The sequence below is a fragment of the Poeciliopsis prolifica genome, unplaced genomic scaffold, assembly GCF_027474105.1.
Source record: "Poeciliopsis prolifica strain line A6 unplaced genomic scaffold, Auburn_PproV2 SCAFFOLD001, whole genome shotgun sequence".
NCBI lineage: Eukaryota > Metazoa > Chordata > Actinopteri > Cyprinodontiformes > Poeciliidae > Poeciliopsis > Poeciliopsis prolifica.
The window spans coordinates 9807920-9830698 of NW_026562376.1; the positions used below are offsets into that span (position 1 = coordinate 9807920).

Here is a 22779-nt window from a genome sequence, read left to right on the forward strand (position 1 = left end):
CGAGACAATTCACAGACGAGCCGTGCTCACTAAAAGGCTCAGCCATACTGCAATGCAGCAAGTAACAAAGACACAGATCCAACTCTTACAAAATATCTCAATTTCATGGGCAGTGTTAACAAGGACAATTATGACAACTCCGATTATGGCCTTGATCTCGGCCTGGGCCGGTGTTCTGCCTAATAGAGCCGACCGCAGCTGACTCCACACAGGTGGTCTCCTGAGACCTCTGCAGCCTGATCTGACCCTGTCCTGCCCTCATCTGGAGAGACGGCAAGTCTTTCAGCACCGCTGCAGCTGCCAGGCGTGTTTACAGCTGCGCCGCATCAAACATTCATCAAATGCCATCTTTACAGTGTGTGATGTGAGGCAATCAGCATTTCACAGGCTGTCAAATGATGTCTAAACCACTTGCTACCTGGCAGTGTCAAAAAGAAACACTCACAGGAGGTGTACAGGTTTCTTTTTAGTGTAACTCTTGACAGATAAAGTACCAAATATGCTAAAATATTAATTTTGACTAAATACTTGAAGCAGTCGAACGACAGCAAATCTCAAGATCAGCTTTTAAGTGCAAATGATCTTGTTTTCTTAAGCCACTTTTCACTTCATCAAAATCAAAATTGTTCAAGTTCTGAGGCAAATTGTTCAAGTTCTGAGGCAGATTAATTTGGCTGGCTAATACTCACTTTTTTTAGGCGTTCTTCATCTTTTTAGGGGGGGGTAAGGAAGAAGAAACATGTGTCTCCTGTAGTGCACATAATGGAGGATTTCATTCCAAAGTTGTTCCCACAAATGGCTGCTGTTAGGGAGAAGTAACTGACCTGATCTCTTTATTGGGCTCAAGTTTGGTGTTTTCAGAAGTGCTGTAGCACCATCTACAGGCAGCAAGACAGTGTGCAGCAGAGAACTCTGGGTGACCCCATTCTGCAGTCACTGCTGATGTATAGCACATTTATCTCGCTCAGTCTTAGCGAAAAGCACATCTAAAAGGTGGTTATTTTATGTAGAGTTTTAGCTGTCACATTTTCTCTCTCACAAAGAAGGAAACATGCTGTTGTCAAAACCCTTGAAAAGTGTAGCTCTTCAGCTCATTACTGTGGCATAAACAAGGGGAAGAGAAGTAAAAAAGAAGAAAAAACATGGACCATTTATTGTTTGCATTTGGATTCACTGATGAAAATGTTTACAAAAATGTGCGAGAACTTTGGTTAAATGTTTTTTTTATTGTTTTCTTTATTGTTTTTTTTATTATATTCGCTAATTAGAGATACCATTTTAGAACTGTAACTCACGAGCAAAAAACTTAATGCAACTTTAAAAAGTTAAGTCAAGTGACCCCCTGCACTCACAAACAGCAAATATTTTCACAGATAAACAAAAGCACATAATAGAGGCATAAAACATCAAGCTATATGATTTTTATTTGTTGCCTCACATAAAAAAACATCCTCACATTTCAATGTAAAACCCTTCACTGAAGATAAACCACGGCGGTGATCCTGTATGGAAAATTCAAATGCCTTACGTCCTAACAACAATTTCATAATGCACACAAGAATCAGCATAAACAGGGTAGCACTGTTCTATACATGCTGTGATGAGGTCAGGAGATTGGTCTCTGGGACAGAGTGAAATAATGGCTTTGTTCCTGGTAAAGCACTAAGCATCCCACAGTACCAGTGAGAACAAGAGGGAAAAAAACAAAACAGCAATATATATAATATATATATATATATATATATATATATATATATATATATATATATATATATATATATATATATATATATATGTGCGGGTGCGTGTGTGTGTCAATAGAACAGAAAAGTAGGATTGGCCAGTCTGCATGATTAATAATGTATTGTAATGTATATTAAAGCTAGACCCACCACTGCAGCATTTGCTGCTCCGAGGAGCCCCGCGCTGCCTGCCTGCCACTGTGGAAAAGAGCAGACACTGGTGGCATAATTACGCACATCTGAGAGGCAAGCAGAGGCCATCTGTCAATGTCTGAATCAGTTACCTTATTACCACTGCCTAAAGATGTAAAGATAGGAGTGGGAGCCGCTTTCATTAGAGCGCACGGTGGCATGCTGCTTTAGACGGCTCCAAAACACTATCCTAATTGGAAATGATGACTCGGAGGAGGAGAAGAGACTACATGGTTGACGCCCTAGGAGTGGGCAGGGGCACGACTATGAAAAAGTGGCATGGCACCGGGCTTGTAATAATTGTCATACAACACCTCATTGCTGCCCTTGCCTTCTCTTGGCTGGCAGCATACGTTCTGTTGCAATATTTACATGCGATTTGCATCTTTTATTATGCCAATTGCTAGTCAAGGATATGATAAATAATTGTCAAAGAACTTTTCACACAGTGAACTTTTAGTCTGTCGATGAGTGGCTGATGAATAACTGAAGCAGATTCAATCTGGGCAACTCTCACCAACCACCTTTGACACTTTGAGTACTTAAAGCTCTCCTCATCACAGACAAAGCCATACTCTGACTCCTCTCTCATTGGCTTTTTCGGCATTTTAACTGCAGTTTATAGTTAAGCAGTATGGACCAGTCTGGGAATATTACTGAACTGAGTTCACTCATATAGTAACAATAGCCTGGTTTCACCGTATCACAGTTTAAGCAATTCATTTGCATTTATACTGTTAATGCTAATAAGTGTTTTAAAATAAATGCATAAAATAGCTTTTATTCAAAACAGAAAAGCAACACTGTGGATACAATGATATAAAAGGTTAACATAAAATAATAGCAACTATTGTTAAGTTGATATATGGCAAAAACATGCAATACCTCCCCCTAAAATTTAGTTGTAGTAACCAAGTATCAGAATATCAAATTATTTAGTTCTGTGTGTAGTAACTTCTTAAAAGAGGTGACAATAAAAGCTTCTAAACTGATTTTTTAAGAAAGTATTACATTAATAAGAGTGTACTCATTTAGGGTCCACATCACAAGTGGTCATGTTTTTTTGTTTGTTATTTTTACATCCACATATATTTCAGACAGCCACACTTATTTTTTTATTCGCAAACGAAAAACATTATTAGTGAAGGACTTTACTTAGCCAGCTAAATGGTAGGGCACAGCAACAGATGAGAGACAGTGGGGTTGTGTTACTCTGCACTAAATACAGTCAGAGAAATTATCAGACACTCGAGCAGTTTTTCTTGCATGCCATTAAAAATCTTAAAAGAACATGAAGTGGTTCATTTATTGTTATAAATATTTTAACTGAAATCTTTGCTAAAACAGAAAACACCTGCTGAATTTATAACTAGTTTTGAGTTATAAAGGAAGAGGGAATAAAAATATTATTCCCTCTTCCCATTCTGCTCTTTTGAAAGTAAGAGAACAATTTTGCATTCTATGGTTAATTTGAATCTTAACTATCTGCAGTAGAGCATGTGGTCAGCAGCTTAAGGCCTAGTGTACATGGGAAATTTTTTCTCAAATTGACATTTTCAGAAACACTTGTTTTAACTCAGGACTCTCCAGAAAATTTTTCCAACAGAAGAAACATGTCGCTTGTAAAAAGGCAATTTTAGTTTTAAACAAGTGAAAAAAAATGCTAGCCCAAACATAGCAATGTTAACACTAACTGATTTAGGGATGCTAGTGCAATATAGTGACCTTGAATGACCTCTGTATACTTTTATTAACATATTTAAAATATCAGCACATCAAATAAATTTTCCTGCATGAATGAGGACAAACTGTTAGAAACATCTTTGTTAGATTTGAAGAATCTCTACAGATCTCTACAGCTCAGGTGCTAGACTGCATTCAACTGCTTACAAACATGCAGATGATAAGTTGCTCGTTCTCATTTTGGCCCAGTGATGGATCTTGCTTCTTAAATACACAAATCATGACTGCCCAATTTTTTAGAATGGAAAGCATTTCTAAATCTCTGAATAAGCGAATTTCCCTCGAGGATTAATAAAATGTATTCATTCATTTATATGCTATAGTTGTTTTTCATGTCAGACATAGAAAAATTTAGTGGTCATCTTTCAAACAGCTGACAGGAAGTGTGCAGCAACATGTTGGAGAGGGCATGTGAGTGAGAGGTACTCTGTACTTCATATAAGAGAAAAAAACTTTGGATATCTCAGCATTCTCGTTGGTATCTCCTTTAAAGAACAGCACGAGGAAACATTTTTGTGATCTGAAACTATAAGTTTTTAAACCTTCATAGAAATGACAGCCCCATGCTAATTAACTACTTGAAGTCCAACTTCACTACATCGATAAAAATAAAGGTACAATGCAAGTCTTGTCCTTCTCTCTGAAAAAGCTCTATTTGCACAATGTACTCCTAAAACAGCAGGTGGAATGGAAGTGGAAATGAGAGATTATAGTGTTTTACAGCACGTACACCTTGCCTGCGGAGGATCTAATTATAGGTGGAGAAAGAAGGCCCCATCCCGCTGACCTGTCACCTGTCGGACTGCAATCCTGCCTGCATCCAAGCCTTCCTGTCTGCCTCCGAGTCCCCTGCTATCTGCCCCCCACTCTCTCTGAGCCGTCTTCCTCTTTTTGAGCTCCAACTTTCTTTTCCAGATAGCAGCCTGCCTCCCACACTCTATCCTTACACAATTGCCCGCATTGTTCTCCATCTTCCTGTCTGTGTGTCCGCCTGTCTGTCTGTATGCTGTGCTGTTCTAAAGGCTGTGATACACTGAGCCCGGTTGGTGCCTGAGGGGATTTGCACCTCAGTATCACTGAGCAGGGCTTATAGAATACACCAGGTATGAATTGCATGTCATCCTGAGACGCACTAGACAGAAGAAAGGCGGTAAAAGGAGAGTTTCTTCACACACCCTGTCTGTGACCGCTTCCTCACCCTGACACAGTGCTGGCAGGGCTTTCATGGCAATTGTACACTCTTAATCATGACATTACATGCACTGTGCTCTGGGAGATTCACTAGGTGCTTTCAGATTATTTAAGCTTAGGACCTAAGATCACACACCCTCATTAAAAACAGCTAAACAGAGACATTTAAACAAGGTTTAAACCTCAGAGGCAGACTGTCACTACTCCAACAAAGGAAGCTCAGACTGTGATCCTCCTTACACCATCCCCTGGGTTAGGCTTTGCGAAGAAGTCAGATGCACAAATGCCCAAACCCCACCCTTTCAAATATACTCTAATGTCATCAGAACTGAAGAAAAGCCAAGTGCGGTTTGATTCAAAGGATAAATCACATCCATTGCATACGCACGGCTAAAACAAAGTAAGCCAATGCTGGAGTTTTTTGGGTTTTTTCATGGGAAAAAGACCAGTACAGAGAAAATGGCTAAAGCAAAGATTTGCCTCGACATCTCATTCGCTTGAAAAGAGTTAACGGCGATCTGCAGTGAAACGAGACAAAACTTGCTCGCCTCAAGGCTCGAAAAGAGTTCATTAACATAAGACAATGACTTACCAGAAAGGCTATTAGACTCCGTTGTCTGTTCTCCCACTGAAAACAGCTTTTAATGTACTGTAACGTGTACAGAACTGCTGTGCTGATTTCTCGAACTCGATATATATTCCTGGCAAGGATCTGGAAGAAAATAATTTGAAAAAAACAACAGTTAGAATCATTTGTTACTGAACATATAGTTCATGGGTTTGAATTGCAGTTAAATCAGCCTTAATAATCAAAGACAATTAAACAAATTAGTTTGATAATCATTTATAAAAAATCCTAAATATCTGTAAGTTGGAATGTGACTGTCTTGTCTATTTTTTTCCTAATTTGTTAAGAATAGCAACAAAAAAAAAAGAAGCTGGGAGATCACCTTCTTGTTGAACTTTGGATTTTGCTCGATTAATTTTGCCTCCTTTGGTTGGAAGGTTTTGACCCCAGCTCTGACCTGAGACCAGAACAAAAATTAATGCAGTACTTTTACCACATTCTCTTTATTCCACAGTGTACATTTTGCACTATATATTGTTGAAATCTCAAACAAGGGTCATTGTGACAAAAAATATAAACACCACAATTTTCTAGACACAGTACTTAGCAGTACTTAACGCATTCACACACATGCCTGTGGATTCCATAAAATGAAAAGGCAACAAATCGGAAATCAAGTAAGGTGGTCCATTCTTTTTATTTCTAGCTGCTGTCTCTGTGTGTTGACGTGTCCCCAAGACTTTTGATTTCACTTTTCTTTCATGTTAACATCTTGGATTTAAGTTTTAGAATCCACAATTGGACCATAAATCAGTCTTCCTTTTAGCTTCCAAAATACCAATAAACTAAATGGTAATTTTAGATTATTCATCAGAAACACTGTAAGTAGACTGCACTATTGAGTTTGCTCGCTGTTTCTTTCTGAATGTTTTGTTTCTTATGCTTAGATTATCATTAGGGGGTAGATTTGTTTTGCTAATAAAGTCTTTTTTTACATTTCATTTTTGCACTGAAAAATATATACATTCTAAATCCAGACAATTATAAAGCAGTCTTCCTGTTCTCCTTTAGAGTGATCAAGGTCCCTTATCAGAAAATCATTACCTGATCAGACTGATTGGATTAAGTGTAAGGTGGCTAATTAGTCTGCTTTGGTGGCCAAGATGTAATTTCTCCTAATAAACATGTTGCTCATAATTTGCTAACTCTAGTTTTATTTTTTTTTAAATGCATTATTGCTTTCTGCACTTTTTACCATCAGAAATATTTCCAAGCAACAAAGCTGTCTCTCATAAGCCTGGAAAAATAAAAACGTATCCAGTTGTTTGTTTAAAGTGTTTTATCTCTTTCAGTCAGCTGAGCAGCAATATGCAGAAACAAATGGCAAAGGGCCAGTACTGCCTTACTCAACATTCATTGCAGTTCTAAAAAACTTTGGTCACTCCAGGACTTTAAGAAACAGACCATTTAAAATCACATCCTTTATGTCAGATGTCTGCCTTCCTGTCTAAGATGGAAGAGAGAAGAACATTCCATCCTCCTTAAAACCGAGGGATACCTTTTATAAAAATTACTGATTCATCTCCAACACATTCAAATTGATCCTCACTTTGTTATAGATGACCTCTAGCACCAGTGTGATGGTCCCTTTGGAAGTTCTTTCAAGGCTTTCTTTCTTCAAGAGCAGACACATCTGCTCACCGTTCTGAACCTTTCAGAATTTAAAAATACAGTTAATGTGTGCATTTTGTAAATGTATCTGAGACTGTATTTATATTTAGTGTTTTACACATAAAATTCAGAGACTTACTGTCAGTAAAGGGATAGCTACTTTTCCCAGAAAGTTTGAGGATTTGTCACCATTTTCATCAAAGACAGTCACCTCCACAACATCATGAATGTCCTTTATTGGGCTTTAAAAAACACACACACACCTTTAATATAGTAACAAAAATCCAAGGTGATGGGATCTATTTGAAAAGTTTTCTTACAATGTAAAGGTCTTGTACCACTCTGGATTGACGCTTCTGCTAACAGTGTGAGTTTGAAGTTTGCAGTTCCCAAGTTCAACAACCACAAAAGGATTGCTTTTTCCTGCAAATCGCAAAGGACGTTCTATTGTCTAAGGCAAAGAAGAGGCAATTAATATGAACACAGCAGATGAAAAGATAAATGGATTTTTACCATTAATGTCTGTGGCTGGAAGATCGTTTGCTTTTAGCACACTGATCTGAAGGAAACCAACATCTTGTAAACACTTGTGAGAGTTTTTCAAACTCTGAAAGAAACAAATTGGAATTAAAAAGTAAATGATAACTTGAAAAAGGCCAACATTTTAGTAGTCTTGATATTGTTACATACAAATCTTTCCATCACTGCGTCTCTCTCATCTTGATTCGCCAACGTGGGTTTTTCAGCATCAGAGATGGAGACGCCCCAGCAGGGTCTCAGCGTGACCAGGAAGACCAGCTTGCCTTTTCCGGGGTTCAACACATAATTGTGATCCATTCTTTCATTAAATGGAAGCTTCCATACCTCAATGTCCAACCTGAAACACAACAAGACTTATGTCAGTTTTACGGCTGTCACATTTACAATTTTTGATACCATTTTCACACCGTTATGATTACATTTAAAACAAATGAGTCACAAAAAATATGTTAAAATTACTACTGTACAATACCACCATCTTTTTCAACTATAATTATAAAATTGGAACTTAATTCAAAATTAAGGGCAATTTAAGACCCATTTTGGAATCTGGCTACATTATGGACTTTATAAGATAAAATAATATTAAAGGATATATGTTATATAATATTGCCAATAATTTTTTCAAGAAATATTTGATAGACAAAAAGTGTGCTGAGATCACAGCAAAACGTTAGTGAATAATGGTGTTTGGAATATTAAGCTCAGGTAATAATGCAATGGTCACCAAACACAGATATAATGACTGTAAGAGCTTCAGCAGAAATTTTAGTTCAGAAAGAAGAGTGATTTGTCCTCTGAAGAGGTCAGGTTTGTCTGAGTGCAGTAGCTAGTAGATCTAGCAAACCAGCACCCTATGGAGAACTTTCAAGTACTTTTGTTTTTACTGGGATGGACTCAAAAAACTTTTGTTTATTTCAGAAAATTTGCTTCATTACCTATTACTATCACAACATTTTTGAGTTTTGTAGGTTTTCTGTCTCTAAAATATAATGCTATGTATTTTGGTTTTAAGAGCCTGCAGAGACTGAACAAAATTCCGTAAACAGCAAATGTGGGAAAGTTACCAGTATCAACAAGTAAATACTCACGCCCCCCATGATTCTGTACCCTTCCGCCCTTTCTTTGCGCACACCTCCACCTGTAAAGGCTCCATGACGTCTTCAAATTTATTGAAGTCAAACTGCTCTCTCCACTGGGGATTTGGCTGAATGCAAAGGTTCTAGAAAACAGTAAGGGACAGTTTTTAGCTAATATACAATAACACAAAAACACAGATGCTTAATGGAATGATAGGTTTATCACATCAGGTCTTTGTTCAGCCTGATCCGAATGAAGCAGGAGACAGGGGAAAAAAAGAGAGGTGTGCTGTGTATGTGTATCGAGTTGTGTGAGCTTGTACGGGTACACCTTGGTTGCCACTCTGGGATTGTAAACACTGACAGCTTCCAATTAGAATCAGCTTTGTTCAACAAACAAACAAGCAGAGAGGAAAGCAGAGTGGTTTACAAAGAAATGACACGACAACACGAGACAAGTGCACCATAGAATCATCGGGGGGGTAAGCCAACAAATACAGGTAAGACGAATAGGGCATGCTGGGTATGTAAATGAAGGCAATGAAGCCCAGCACTTTGCAGCACAGTAAGAAGCGAGTGGCAGCCCTGTCTGGTCTAATGAGCTGACTCTGCCATGGCCCAGTGAGCCAAGGTGCAGGTGAGTCACTGACGGCCACCTGCTGGGAGAGAGAAGCTGGGAAGTGGAGAGATAGCAGCTGGAAAAAAAGTAAACCGGAAAGGCTAAAAAAGCAATAGGAATAGGGAGAGTAGATGTGGGAAGAAAAAAACAAAACAATATAAACAAACAACAACAAAAAGAAACACAAAAAAAGGCCAACCTTGCTTTTGTATTTTTGATCCCCAAGGCGGAAGCAGACATAGACGTCACCATGACCACACCGTGGCATGTGTTGTCCCTCCACCAGAGTGACCTGGAGTATGCCTGTCCACATCTGGCTCTTCAGCTGATTTTTTGGTGGGTCATTAGTCCATGGAGTTTGGCCCTGGTTCTGCTGCTGTAGAACAAAAGAAGGTCATGCTTTAAAGAGCCTCAAAGTAAATATCTATTTGCAGCATAATCTCACTCTGATAGTTTAAGAGAATCCAAATTTTAATATTTATTCACTGTAGAAAAAAGGAGCAACAATTTAGGTTTAATAATATCAAACCAAAGAATAAACTCTTGGGTTATGTAACTTGAAAGAAAATTGCAAAGTTGACATGTTTATTGAAGGTTTCATACTACAAAACAAGACAGCATGCTGGTGCTTCGCCTTTTAGTAAACAAGGCAAAACAAACAAGTACAATTGTACAGTGACCAAAATGGCACCATGTATTGAATATTTAATAATCCAAAGCTAAAGTTTAAATAACAATCACTAATTTACAGCAAAGTTAATTTCTTGCACTTTATTAACTAGTTTTTACATTTTGTTTAGTCAAAAATAAAACATCAAGAAGAAATGTGAAGGTTGAAATGTGAGCCGAGAGACTTAAAAGACCTAAAAGAAACAATATTTAAACTGACATTTTAAAAATTCCAGCATATCTACAACATATAAGCTCACAGATTCATCAGCCTTTAAGAATGCTTTTTTGAATGTCCATATTTATCCTCGCCATCAGAGGGAGGAACATAGCAAAGAAAGTTAAAACTTCAAAGTTCATCTTGGCCTCCCCAAGTCTTAATCAAACACAATCAATATGGTGATGGTGGAAGCACTGCCACAAGCAATTTTCCACCAACAATCACAAAAATAAAACATTTGGAGTTTTCTCTGGGCAGCTTGAACTGGAATTCCATGCTTTAAGATTAAAATGTCTCACTCTCTGTGGATTTGGCATGTCACTGATTAAAAATATATGGGAAAAACCCTCCTTACCTAAAGTAAGATGATCTGTGGTTCTGTGACCACCTTTCCCTTGCTAGCCTTCTTAGAAAGTGTGGAATCATTAATTCTTTGAAATAGCAGAAGATTTCAAATAAATATTTAGTGACCTCTGCAACAAAGCCAAAAATGTATTTTAATTTGGTTTCTCAGCAAGATTGTGATCCAAATCGACTGGCCAAGAAGACAGAAATGGTTCACCAGTCGCAAAAATCAATCATCTACCATGGCCATAACAGCTTACTTTAAGGTTTTATGCATCTTTATAAGATTTGTATGTGCCTGTACATAGTTAGAGCTTTTTTTATTTATTTATTTTAATAATGATACTTCCTCAGCCTAACACTTTATCGCGTTAACTTCCTGCCTGAAAGTAGGACAAAGGTTTACATTATATAGGGCTATCTCTATTGAAGCACATTAGCACGTCTTTACTGACATGCAAGGCTTACACCATGGAGGTTTCCAGGAAAGGCAGGAAGAGAGGACCGTCAGCGAACAGCCAGATGTCCCTGGCTGTGACAGTCCCACTCATCACTGGCTCCCAGACTGAGTGTGGGGAGGCAGGACACTTGGCATACTGCAGCAGAGACAGCAGGCAGCAGTGAGTAATGATGCTAACCATACAGCTCTCTCATCAGCAAATTATGCATACATGCAGTATGTATGGCCGGCATCAGAGTTTACTGCACACTGTCTAATATATCCAGACTTAATTTAACAACAGGGTTCCTATATACTTTCTCATGTCAAAATTTCAACTTTTTTACATTCAGATTTCTGGAGCTCTCAGCTCAGATTCATTCTGAATTTAAGGCACATTTTTGTAGAAATATAAGACCTTAAATTTGGAATTGGCAAAACCCACAACTGTATATGGAGAGATGGAACCTTGATTCAAGCAATATTTTTCACAAGTGCCGCTTTAAAAATAAGAGTAGTTTTAAAACACTTAAGAAGATAAAGGAAATAAAAAAACAGCAAACTCTCTACTTGTGCTATGTGCCACAGAGGATGTAGAGAGGAAAGGAGGCCTTGATATGTTTCCATGTTGCAGTTCCCGTGAGGCCATGCAGTGATAGGCCAGGGCTGTAAAAACAAACAGCACAGAGGTTGTGTAGAGCTGACTGTAATTAAAGAGCAGGAGCGTAATCTGCTCTAGCCTCTTTGATTGCCTCTCTCCTTCGGCTGCCCCGGCGATGCCGCTTCAAACGGCCTAGCTGCAACTCCCCCTGCCACTCGGGGGGCCCCTCCTCTTAGCTAGAGGGTCATAACCCACATTGCCACCCAATCCAGAGGGGATCAAAGCATATCTCAGGGACCTGAATTAACATGGAATACCACAGCACAGCCCTATAAATATCAGCCCCTTCAAAAGAAGAGGAACAAGAGGGAGTAGAGGGAGCGATATAAAACAGGCCTCAGCCAAGTCATCCCAAGTGTTTATCTTGGACACATTTCTATCTCAGCGGCCAATAAAACAATTCCACTTAACTGTAAGTGGCCCCTAAAGAGAATCTATTCCTGGTCCTAAAAGGGCTGCACGATTGCTTCCATATGGTGGGACAGCATGGGGACAAGCATGATGAGCTCAGACCCAGGTCCATTTGGCTGGTACCTCAGCACTGTCCATCCACAGCTGTGATATTACATTCTAACATCTGGGTTATTGCCCACCATGCCTGGGAATTATCAGCCCTACCGATCTAAGGCATCTCACATTGGCAACGTGCCTTGAACAGCCCGAGCCCACCACCACCCACCCTTCGCTTTTCCGCTTCTCCCACACGCCCCCTCCTGTTTGAAACACTATCACACAGCAGAGTTTTACTCAGGCACTTGCCATTCTCGGTCTCTGTGGTGGTATCATAGAGGGAGAAAATGATGTACCAACGTAGGGGGAGCTGAGCAGTAAGACCACAATAGGTGTTAAATGCAATAAGATACTGTACGTTTCTCAAAAACAAATCAGGGGGAAAATTCTGCATTGCTACATTGTTAAATTAGCAGGCTGATTTAAATGGGTAGAACGTTGTGTATAGTCCCACTGCGCATCTCTGCCTCCCTTTGAGTATCTTTAACCATCTGCAGCGGATAACCTACAACATTGAAGGAAAATGGCATTCATTTCTTTGTCATCTCATTTCAAATTGAGATTGTCTGCTGGACCATCAAGAGACTGAACAGTGGCAGATGTAGTGACAGCATAGGTGTGAAGATAAACCCACTCGCTGCAGAGCGAGTCCCAAGCAGCAACCCTCTAATTTCACTCTGAATCTAATTACAGTATTGGTGTATTGAAAACCAGTTGAGGGGGAAATTAAACTTTGTTTACTGCTAAACAAAATACTCCTATGGAATACTTAGCAAAAACTTCCGGTGACAAATTCAAGGTGAAATATTCAGATTCTGAAATGTACAAGATTTTGCCACAGTTCTTAATTGCTTAAATACCATATAATCATGGCTAAAAGGTTAATTAAACATCCTCTGAATAGAAGTACATATATATTGGCTCTGGTGAAACAAGGTTACACACAAAAGCCAGGGTCCATAACATACTCATAATTCTTTGTTTTACTATTTCACAGTGAGCTACTGCCCCCTACTGCTTTTGTGGGTAAGAACTTCCCAATAAAAGAAAAGCTTTATTTGAAGAATACTACAGTAATCATACTCAGAACAAATTTAATATAAAATAAAATGTGAAAAACATTTAAGTAGTTACCTTCTTTTTTGGCAGAAATCTCTAAAATAAGAAAAAACATTCATTAGTATTAGAAAATTCAATCTGCAAACATTTTAAATGCCAGGCATATTCATACATTGCCTCTTTTCACTGTAGCATCTCGGAAATTCAAGCGGACTTCGAGAACAATAACTCCCATGTCATCTTCTTTGCTCTTAGGGTCCTCAAGAGGCAACTCGAGTTCATGTGTTCTGGAGGACAGGTTACAAACCATAATCACTTAAGATTATATATATACATATATATAATTATTATTTTATTTTTACTTTTAATTAAATCATAAAATTCACATGAAATGCATCGATCAAGTACTCACTTGTGCAACTCAAGGTTTTTCAGAGAAATAGTGCTTGAACCCATGAAGTCATCAGCTGTGAGATTTTTATCATAGACCTGCAACATTGTTCTAATCTATTTAATACATCTCATAAAAAATAAATGTTTTGAGTTTGAACTGTATTGAGTTAGTAATGGCTACTAATAAGTCTGTGCCTGTGCTTAAACAAAAAAATGCCTACCCGAAGTTCCACATCATGGTGTCTGTCTCGAAGCGGATGAGAGAAGGATTCGTTCCATCGTGGATTCAGGTTCTTGTAAACCACTTTGCTTTTATAGAATTGCTTCCCTTCAATTTTGAACTTCACATATGGATCACTTGAAGCTGAAATTAATTACATAAAAAATTTTCACCACACTAATAAATGAATGTGCAACTTTCAGATAATATTAGAAGGGATATTTTTATGCAAACATTTTCAGAGAGTGTATTTTTACCATGCATATGCACTATGTGTAGGACAATACACACCCTTCCCCCACGACAATTATGTGAGGTACTGTCATTTGGGGGCAGGATGTGCACACCACACATGGCGAAACCAGGAAAGTAGCCGTTTAATTGTCAAAAGAGTAGAAACACTCGCCAGCATGAGGCAACCAGAACCCCAAAATCTAGAAGCAACCAGTGTTAATCTCCCAAGCCTGTTAAGAAAGTCCGTCTGGGAGCGAGGTGGGGGTATCGGACTTCTTTGTTTCTGCAATTGCACGCAGATTGGCCAAAAAAATGAAAGCCAGCCCCATGCCTTCATTTGTATAGAGGGGGAATAAAGGGGTGCTTGAGAGAGCCTGTGGGGAGGCTTGAATCACATGACAAAGGCCCTGTGGGGATGGGCTGTCAGGCCTGTCAGCTCCCCACTCCAAATGAACATCTCGCAAAGGCAGGCAGGACCCACAGCAGCTCCACCCTGCCAGCCCATGACAGGGAAACCTCCAGGCAACTTGACAGGAGGAGAATGTGGCAGCTAGCACGGCGAAAAAGCTCTGGCATGAGTGAGAATGGTGACGATGGAAATTAATGGGGGGAAGAAAGGAAAAAGAGGGGAGAACAAAAACCCCAAGGAGTGGGGGGCTGGTGGTGTGGGTCCCTTTCAGAATATGTAATGACAATGTATGTGCCATTGGTGGCCCTTTGGCACAGTGCTGATTGTTGGGCAAACAGTGCAGAGGCAGGGGGCGTGTATGGGCATTGCATCATCATTGTGCCATCTTGTCATGAAGTGTAAGATCTCAACTAACACACGACGCTGGGCTTAGAGGGTCTCCTTTTACCCAACAGGATTAGAAAAATAAAAGAGAAAATAGCAATAGAGTTGATGGTCAACAGCAGAGTAGCCTGAAACTTTGTAAATGAACTGATGTAATTATATTTAAAACATTAAATAAATATTTTAAATACAATTTAAAACATTTTAAAATGTTTTAAAAATAGTTTAAAACATTTTAAAATATTTTTAAAATAGTGGAAAAGAAATATTCACATAACTCCAACAACTATAAACAGTAATTATTTTTAAAAAATATATAAATAAGTAATGGTTTCTCAACTGTGCCATCTCCTCATGTCTCAACAACTGATCACAATGTGAAGAACACAAAGTCCTTATTTCTTCACCACCTTTTCCAGATAACCAATAAATCTTCTCAGGTTGATTTTGATGTTGTCCAACACGCACAGCTGCTGAGGGCTGTATTTGCCCCGGCCTTCTTTACGGATCTTTGCCTCTAAACATAAGTTTAGATAGTGCTAAGTTTACATCTGAGTTTAAATTTTTTAAAGAAAAGCAAGTCCCCCAAACACTCAAAATATATCAGCAATTCATCACGCTTGAGACCGCACAATTTTTTTCAGTATTTTTGTTTTGCTGTAGTTTTGTTTTTGGCCACCAGAGGAAGCTGTTGTTTTGAAGTATAAATATTAAACTGATCTGAATGGAATCAGAATTATTGTAAAAATCATCATGTAAGGTTTCCCTGTCTTTTCTTCCTTAAGGTAAATATATTTTTAAGTCAAAAATCAATGTATATAAGATAGATACTTTTTAAAAAATTAAGGATTTAGGTCAGGCCTGAGGGGTCAATAATGCACATTGACTCCATGCTTAGTAATCCAGATATTGGTACTGTGGCACTGTTGAAAGGTGCCAAATTCTGCTATAAAATGAATAAGCATTTCCATGAAGCTCATTGGCTGAGAGAAGCATGAAATGTTTTAAAATTCCTGGTGGTCTACTGCTCTGACATTAGACTTGATAAAACACATGGAACCAACAGAAAAACATCATCCTTTACAATAAGTCACACAACAAAGGCATTCTTCCAGGGATGCTTAAAGAAACTTAATTCAGAGGATTAGGATTTCATTAGCAATGTGGAGTAATCATCAGTATTTAATATATTCTGAACTGAATAAGAGAATTAGAATAACTTTACAGACACTATAAATTATTATGTTGGTATTATTGCTAAAGCAGAGCTTTAAATGTAAACTTTCACAACATGTGACCTTTTTTCATTAAATGTTACAAAATGAATAAATAAAACAGAAAAATATATTTTCAGAGTTTGTTTTTACTTTTGGTCCTTTCAAAATAAATAAATAAATGTATAAAAGCTATTCATGAAAAATCCTTTCCTTTTTAAATCCAGCAGGCAATTAAAGAGGGGTTACTACAACAACTGCAGTTTTTGTTTTTGAAATACAGGCTTCCACTGTAGTGCAGTCTGCTTTGTCATACTGGTCTAACTGCATACTTCCTAATGTTTTTTTTGTTGTCATTCTCATAGCAAAGGTGTATTAAAGCAAAACCAGAAAACACACCCCATTCTTCCTAATCACACTAACTCTTTCCCAATATGAAACTTTACATTGTTTTGTGCTTAAACATTACAAATGTACGCAGGTTTTATGCAACCTTCCATTAAGGCCTCACCCTTTAGCTACTACAAATGGCAAAACACAATGGGCTGCATTCCTTAACCGAAAATGGGACTGGCTTCTTTGAATAGCTTGAGCCAGCTGCATCTCAGTCTGCCGTATTGCTGTAAGAGCAGTTTCAAAAAATGTTTGTTTCTAAGTTTAGCAGGTTGCAAGAGAGTTCGAAACTCTCGAGGTAATAAAATACTCGTTTCCATCTGTATACCAGCTGTTAAAGTAATTTACAATAAAGTGTACGTTTCTATTATTATTCTTTAAAAATCAGAAGCGTTTTGTACTGTAGCTTGGCATTTTGAAACGACAAAAAAAAAAAAAAAATTACCTGCTGGATTTTTTTTTGTGTGTTTTTTTACACAGGAAAAGATATTTTTCAAGCGGTAAAACAAGCTTATATTGTGGGTTTGCAACAGTTAAACAATTCTTAAGTACAAATGGTACCTACCGGCACGCCTGCTTCTGGCGACCAGATTCCGACCGTATTTTAAGTTGATGTTCAGGAGGTACCTCTGGAACCGGGAGGGTGTCGGAGCATCAGAGCCTGGCAACAAAGTGTCCTGTGGAAAAACCAAAGTTAAACAAACATGACTATTCATAGAAGCTGCTTGGCATATTTTCGTATTTTAGTGTCCAACTACTCACAGTCCCTTCTGGGTTATTGTCATCAAAGTCATCACCGTCTTCAAATGTTTCTGCAGAGTTCTAAATTAGAAATGTTAAAAATTATTTTTTATTAAAAAATATATTTCTGCATGGAGTTTGTGTTTAAATACTAATTCTCAGAGGTGCAGCATGTAACTTTCATAAAGAATATCTTTCATACATATTTGTTAAAATGACATTTTGTTATGAAACAGATCATCTGCGAAAAGATGGCTCGCTTCCACCTCCTCCCTGAGCTACCATTGTCTTCTGAAGTGGAAAAAAAAAACAAAAAAACAATCAGAGCCAGGAATGTCTTAACACCGTCAGTCAATGCTCCTAAATGTGCGAGCATTGAGAGATGGCAGAGGAGTCCAATTATTTCACAGATTATCTGTTTCATACAATACTATCACAATATAGTGACCATTTCAAAAAAATATGTGAAAAAATTATTTTTAACTTTAACTTTTATCCTAAAGCTGCACATAGAAGTTACATATCTGCAGCTTTAGGGGGCATAGTGTCAACAGTGCATAAATCTTTTTGTTCACATTGCAGGGAGATTTAAACTATACTGTGTAACAGACTTGTAACACGGGTTTGTAACTGGTTTTGTCACTCTACTTCAGAGCTATTGAAGAGCAAAAACGGTTGACATCATATCCCAGCGAAACCTCAGCAGGTCATTGCAAAAACCTACAGAGGATTTTTCATATATCAAAGATTGACTGATGCCGAACAAGAAAAAATTAAGCACATTTCCAAAGTAACAAAGTGAATTAAAATGAATCTAAAATTCAGTTAATAAGAATTACCTTTTGCCATCTCTCATCAATTCTTCTTATTGGCAAAAAAGAAAGTCACACATGCTATTTGCTTGTTAGACCAACTATGCAAACATTCAAGTAAATGTGCTCAAGCTACCATCCCAATATCAAAACATTTGAATTAATTCCTAATTCAAAAGGAAATAATAATAAGTTGGAATGTCTTGGATGAAGTTGTTACTGCAGAATCAGAATATAAGAAATTATTTCTAGTGCGAGCTATTGTACAAATTTTACATTTAAGCTAACAAGAGTTATCTAGCTTGATATACATTTCAACAAAAAAAATGGAATACAAAAAAAAAAAATTCCATATTACTAACCTCCTCTAGAGACTCATCCGGGTTTTCTAAGTCCAGAAGACTGTCATCCATGGACATTCCTCTACCCAGAGAGGAAGAAGACACTTGTTCAATATCTTCCTCATCCCAGGTCGCGGGCCATAGCATGTTGACTTTGTCCTCACTGGGAGTGACACATGCAGAATATAAAGAGAAAGCATCTGCATTGTCAAACTGAGCCTCTAAGGACAGCCTATCTGCAGAGGAGTTTGGCTGGTTGGTTTGTAGAGTCAAGTTTTCTAATGTCGGCTTTTTTGTCTCGAACATCACGGTTTTCTTCCCAATGTGAGGACGTTTTTCTTCCCCCATTGAGCTCGCTTTGGGGAGGATGGCTGCAACAGCATCAGACATCCTTCTGCGAGTATAGGGCTCTTCCTCGGGTACACTCTCCTTCTCCGTCTGGTCGCTTTCTGGTTCTTTAATGGGTTCGAATGTGAACTTGGGTATGTTTTTCTTGGGTTTTTCATGCTCTTGTGGAGAAAAGCCTTCAATATGGACATTCCTTTTGCTCTCTGGGCTTGAGGTCTTCAAGTAAACCTTATCCTCATAGGCCGGTGGAGCACTCAATCTTTTTGGTGATGGATGATCAATGTTATGAATCCTGTACTGAATGTCTGACACTGAGTGAGTGAGTTTCTCTGGAAAAAGTGGTCCTTCATTGACTGACCCACTAGCAACAGAATCTGTATCGCTCTGACCAGGAGAGGTGCCAAAGTTGATGACCTCAGAAGGGGTCCTCAGTGCATCAGTTTCTGCAGAGCTCTCTTCGCCTTGAAGTGCGGTAAGGTCTGGCACTGATATGCTGCGCCGATTGGCCAAATTCCTTGGCTGCTTGGCAAGCAGCTTTTTACGCGGCTTCTTGATGTTGGGCAGCTTAGTTTTTAGACGAAGATTCTCCAGAAATGTCTTTTTGCCTTCCATCTTAAGTCAAACCTGTCGGGAAGTAAACAAAAAATGTGAAAAAGAAATCCGTTTCCCTCACACACTATTTACATAAGAATGATAAGAATGAAGAGATCAAATACATTCCTAAAAGCCCCAAAACATTGATTAAAGAAGGTGTCTCTGTTATCAAAGCAAAGGTTATACGCACATTATAAAAGAAGACTTGAGTGGATTCGCCATAGATTATTTACTAAAGCACGCTTCAAACCTTTATAGATTTAGACTAGTGATGACCGAAAAACTATTTGGACTGTCAATATAGCTGCTTACCGATAATCTTCAAAATAATACTTCTATATTTCAAAGGAGAGACTTTTAACATAAATTTACATTAATTTCATTATTATGTATTTTCCATGTCTTTTTGTGTTACATAATTATTCATACAAGTAGTTATTGTATTTATAGATGATGATTGTTGGAGCCACCCCATTCTACCTAGAAACTCTAACAGAAAAATTAGACTTTTTTCCATCAAATTCAGACAAAGAAAAACTAATTTACCTGCTCAGTCGTCCTCTTCTACACACTTTGACAGAGACACACTGAGTCTCTACAACTTCACAATTTTTGTTTCCTGCAGATATCTCAACTATCCTAACTATGATGAACAACAGGATATGCTTCAGTAGCCATGTCAGTTGATTGGTGGAGAAGCCTCGTGGCTGAAACTAGCAATACCAGTCACACAAGTCCTAGTTTCAGTGACTCAGAGAATGCCACTGGTAAACTTGCCGAGGGCTGTCCAAGTCGCCAATGATGGACCGAGCTGCATATGACTCATAGGAGATCAAAAAGTATCTGGTTGAGTAAATGGAGACAAATGCAGAAAGAGATTACACTGACACCGAAACAGTAAAATGTTTGCTCAGAGTACAGCAGCCTGTTTTGTAAGTCTGCTGTTGATTTGTATACTTGATGGTTTATTTACATATGAGAATTTGTCTGCTTTTAGCTGCATATACAACATGTTTCTTTGAATTGTCTCATAGGTCCAAGTGTTTAAAAATATACTTAATGCTGTAATCTAGCCTAATTCTGCAGCAGAACTGTCCAAAACAATCCCAAAATACTTCAGATTGATTCTGCAACATGACTGAGGCATATGAAATGTCAGCACTCATCTCGCACTCCGTTTCACACAGATTCATATTTGTTTACCGAGGAACACAGTTAGCCTAAGCTCCTTAAAACTGAGCATTTGTGTTTGTTGGGTATAAACTTTAGCTTTGTGTCCACACAGAAGCTAATGCAACAGACCCACTGCTGTTTCCTCTCTCCCTCTCTGCTTGTCTCTGCTCTAACGGTGGAGGCTAACATGACAGCAGATGTGTTTGATTCTGGGCAGAGACTTGTTCAATATTTGCTGATGTCTTAAGGAGATCAGGCCCACATGAAAGAGCCACAACTTGGCGTCTAGTTAAAAGGCAGGTTTTGGTATCGTCACAGGGCAAGATCCCCTACGGCAGGTGGCCTCAAGGCCTGCATATCACACAAATCAAACAATCCAAAAACCTTGCTCGGTTGCTCTACACATGCACACTGGATCTCATCCAAGCCCCAACACAGCTGGTCTCATGGCCAGGAAGCCAAAACATTCTGCATTTTAGGGGAACATGGAAGCACACAAACAACATGCAGGGGAACAGGGAGGTTAGAGGGCACATATTTGTTAGCATATCATTTATTATTTGCTTAATGAATCACTAAAAGCTACTGTAAATAAATATATGTCAGGTGTCGACATTTCTTGAAGTGAAGACCTTTTTTTTTTTTTAATCTAATGTAAGACATACATTTTTTTTCGTCTTAACATTTTGAAACGCCAACTACAGCCTTCTTATAGAAAGGCTTTCACAAACTGAATACTCACGTGTACTCTCAAGTCAAACACTAACGTTTTCCAGCATGAGCTGCAAGCTAACTTTACCTGTTGATCAGGTTTCTGACGTCATAGTGCCGTTTTTATCAGGTCCCATCTCCTCTGAGATTACTGATTGGCCATCTATTAAAAATGCTATTAATGTTTATTTCTTTCGCTGCTTAGCTTTTATGTTTATTTATATCAGCTCACGCGTGGTAGCTTTGGCTTCGACTCCACATTTTGCGTTTTGTTTTGTTTTTGTTATTTTTATTTTTATTTATTTTTTTATTTTAATTATTTTTTTATGGAATATTACCTGAAATTAAATTGTTGTTTCAAAGGATATCTAAAAATGTTTAGCAAAAAAATAAATAAAAAATGATATGTTAGACTTTGTGTTGTATCATTTTTAATCTAATTTAATGTGTAAAGTGCAAGTCACCGCTAGGTGGTGCACTTGGTCCTGTTTTCAATCAATCGTGTGACATTAGCTTGTTTTTCAGAGGGAAACTCGACTGGTCCTCAAAACTTGCAAAGATCACTGCTACAGTCTCAGTTTTATCAGTTGGCATAACAAGTAATGTCTCTGTGAAATGTCTGAAATATATTCAATACTGTGGTAGAAATACTTTTGGCAATGAGAAATCCATCTCATTGTTTGCAATTATTAAGCATTAAAAGTTAATTAACACATTGAAACATGGGTGTTTTTCCTGATGAATTTGTTTTCTCTGCAAAATGTTAGCTGTTGGTAAACACAAGTTTTATAAACCATTTTATACTTTTTCTGAGTAAGGTGGAGCCAAGAAAAATTGTCGGCTTGCGGACAATTTAAATAGATGTAAGATCCATTTAACTTTCAAGACATTTTGTGAGAAAGCCTATTTTAGCTTCAATCAAGTAGTTGGCCTTTTACTCACTCTTGCATAACTGATGATTGGTATAATGGGAATGAAAACACAAAAATCTTGATTGTTTTTCTGAGTGTTTCTAAGCACAGAACTGAAATATAGGATTTCTGCATCTATAGAAGTACTATATTCCCTTAATACTCTCAGAAAACCCAATTTTGGGTCAAAAACACTGTTCCTCAAAAACCCATGTTGTTTGTAACCTTTATTTAACCAGGAAGTAAAAAGACTGAGATTAAAAATATTACCCTGGACTGTTTTATATCATTGTTTTTATGTAAAAAAAAAAAAAAAACTGTACACCCACATACATTTGATAGCTATTTATACTACTCTAAAACATCTGACTCTAATTTCCTATTCAAATTTAACCCTTTACCTAAAAGTTGACTTTTTTTCCCCCATGAACAAAAATATAGAATCGTATGCAAAATTAATGAAAAATGTTCATGGCAACATGAACACTTTTACAGCATGACAAGGATTCATGCCTACCTATTAAAAAGCTGCAGATTATTCTTTTTTACATGTTGTGATGAATGTTGTCCCATCACCTGTAAGTGATGTGCTTTGCAGCAATTGTTCTTTTCCATAGTAAATATTTTTTTTAGTTGTCACCACTGGAAAAACA

The 22779-nt window shown here is 37.9% G+C and overlaps 1 protein-coding gene across 2 annotated transcripts in view; it reads right to left on the reverse strand.

Moving 5' to 3' along the window:
• Positions 1–19953, reverse strand: part of mctp2a (multiple C2 domains, transmembrane 2a) — a 41194-nt gene extending 21241 nt beyond the window's left edge. Inside the window, exons 1-17 of one of the 2 annotated variants that reach the window (XM_055040623.1) lie at positions 19878–19953; positions 18411–19361; positions 17258–17317; positions 17061–17172; positions 13863–14005; positions 13661–13737; positions 13421–13535; positions 13324–13344; positions 9545–9718; positions 8739–8869; positions 7798–7984; positions 7621–7714; positions 7428–7530; positions 7247–7349; positions 7046–7147; positions 5819–5893; positions 5461–5580 (exon numbers count right to left, since the gene is read on the reverse strand). In XM_055040623.1, coding sequence (XP_054896598.1) covers positions 5461–5580; positions 5819–5893; positions 7046–7147; positions 7247–7349; positions 7428–7530; positions 7621–7714; positions 7798–7984; positions 8739–8869; positions 9545–9718; positions 13324–13344; positions 13421–13535; positions 13661–13737; positions 13863–14005; positions 17061–17172; positions 17258–17317; positions 18411–19349 — 2556 coding nt within the window. In that variant the 5' untranslated portion in view covers positions 19350–19361; positions 19878–19953. Of the gene's footprint in view, positions 1–5460; positions 5581–5818; positions 5894–7045; positions 7148–7246; positions 7350–7427; positions 7531–7620; positions 7715–7797; positions 7985–8738; positions 8870–9544; positions 9722–13323; positions 13345–13420; positions 13536–13660; positions 13738–13862; positions 14006–17060; positions 17173–17257; positions 17318–18410; positions 19362–19877 lie in introns of both variants that reach the window. The other variant, XM_055040618.1, reaches the window with a different exon arrangement.
• Between the last annotated feature and the right edge of the window lie 2826 nt (positions 19954–22779).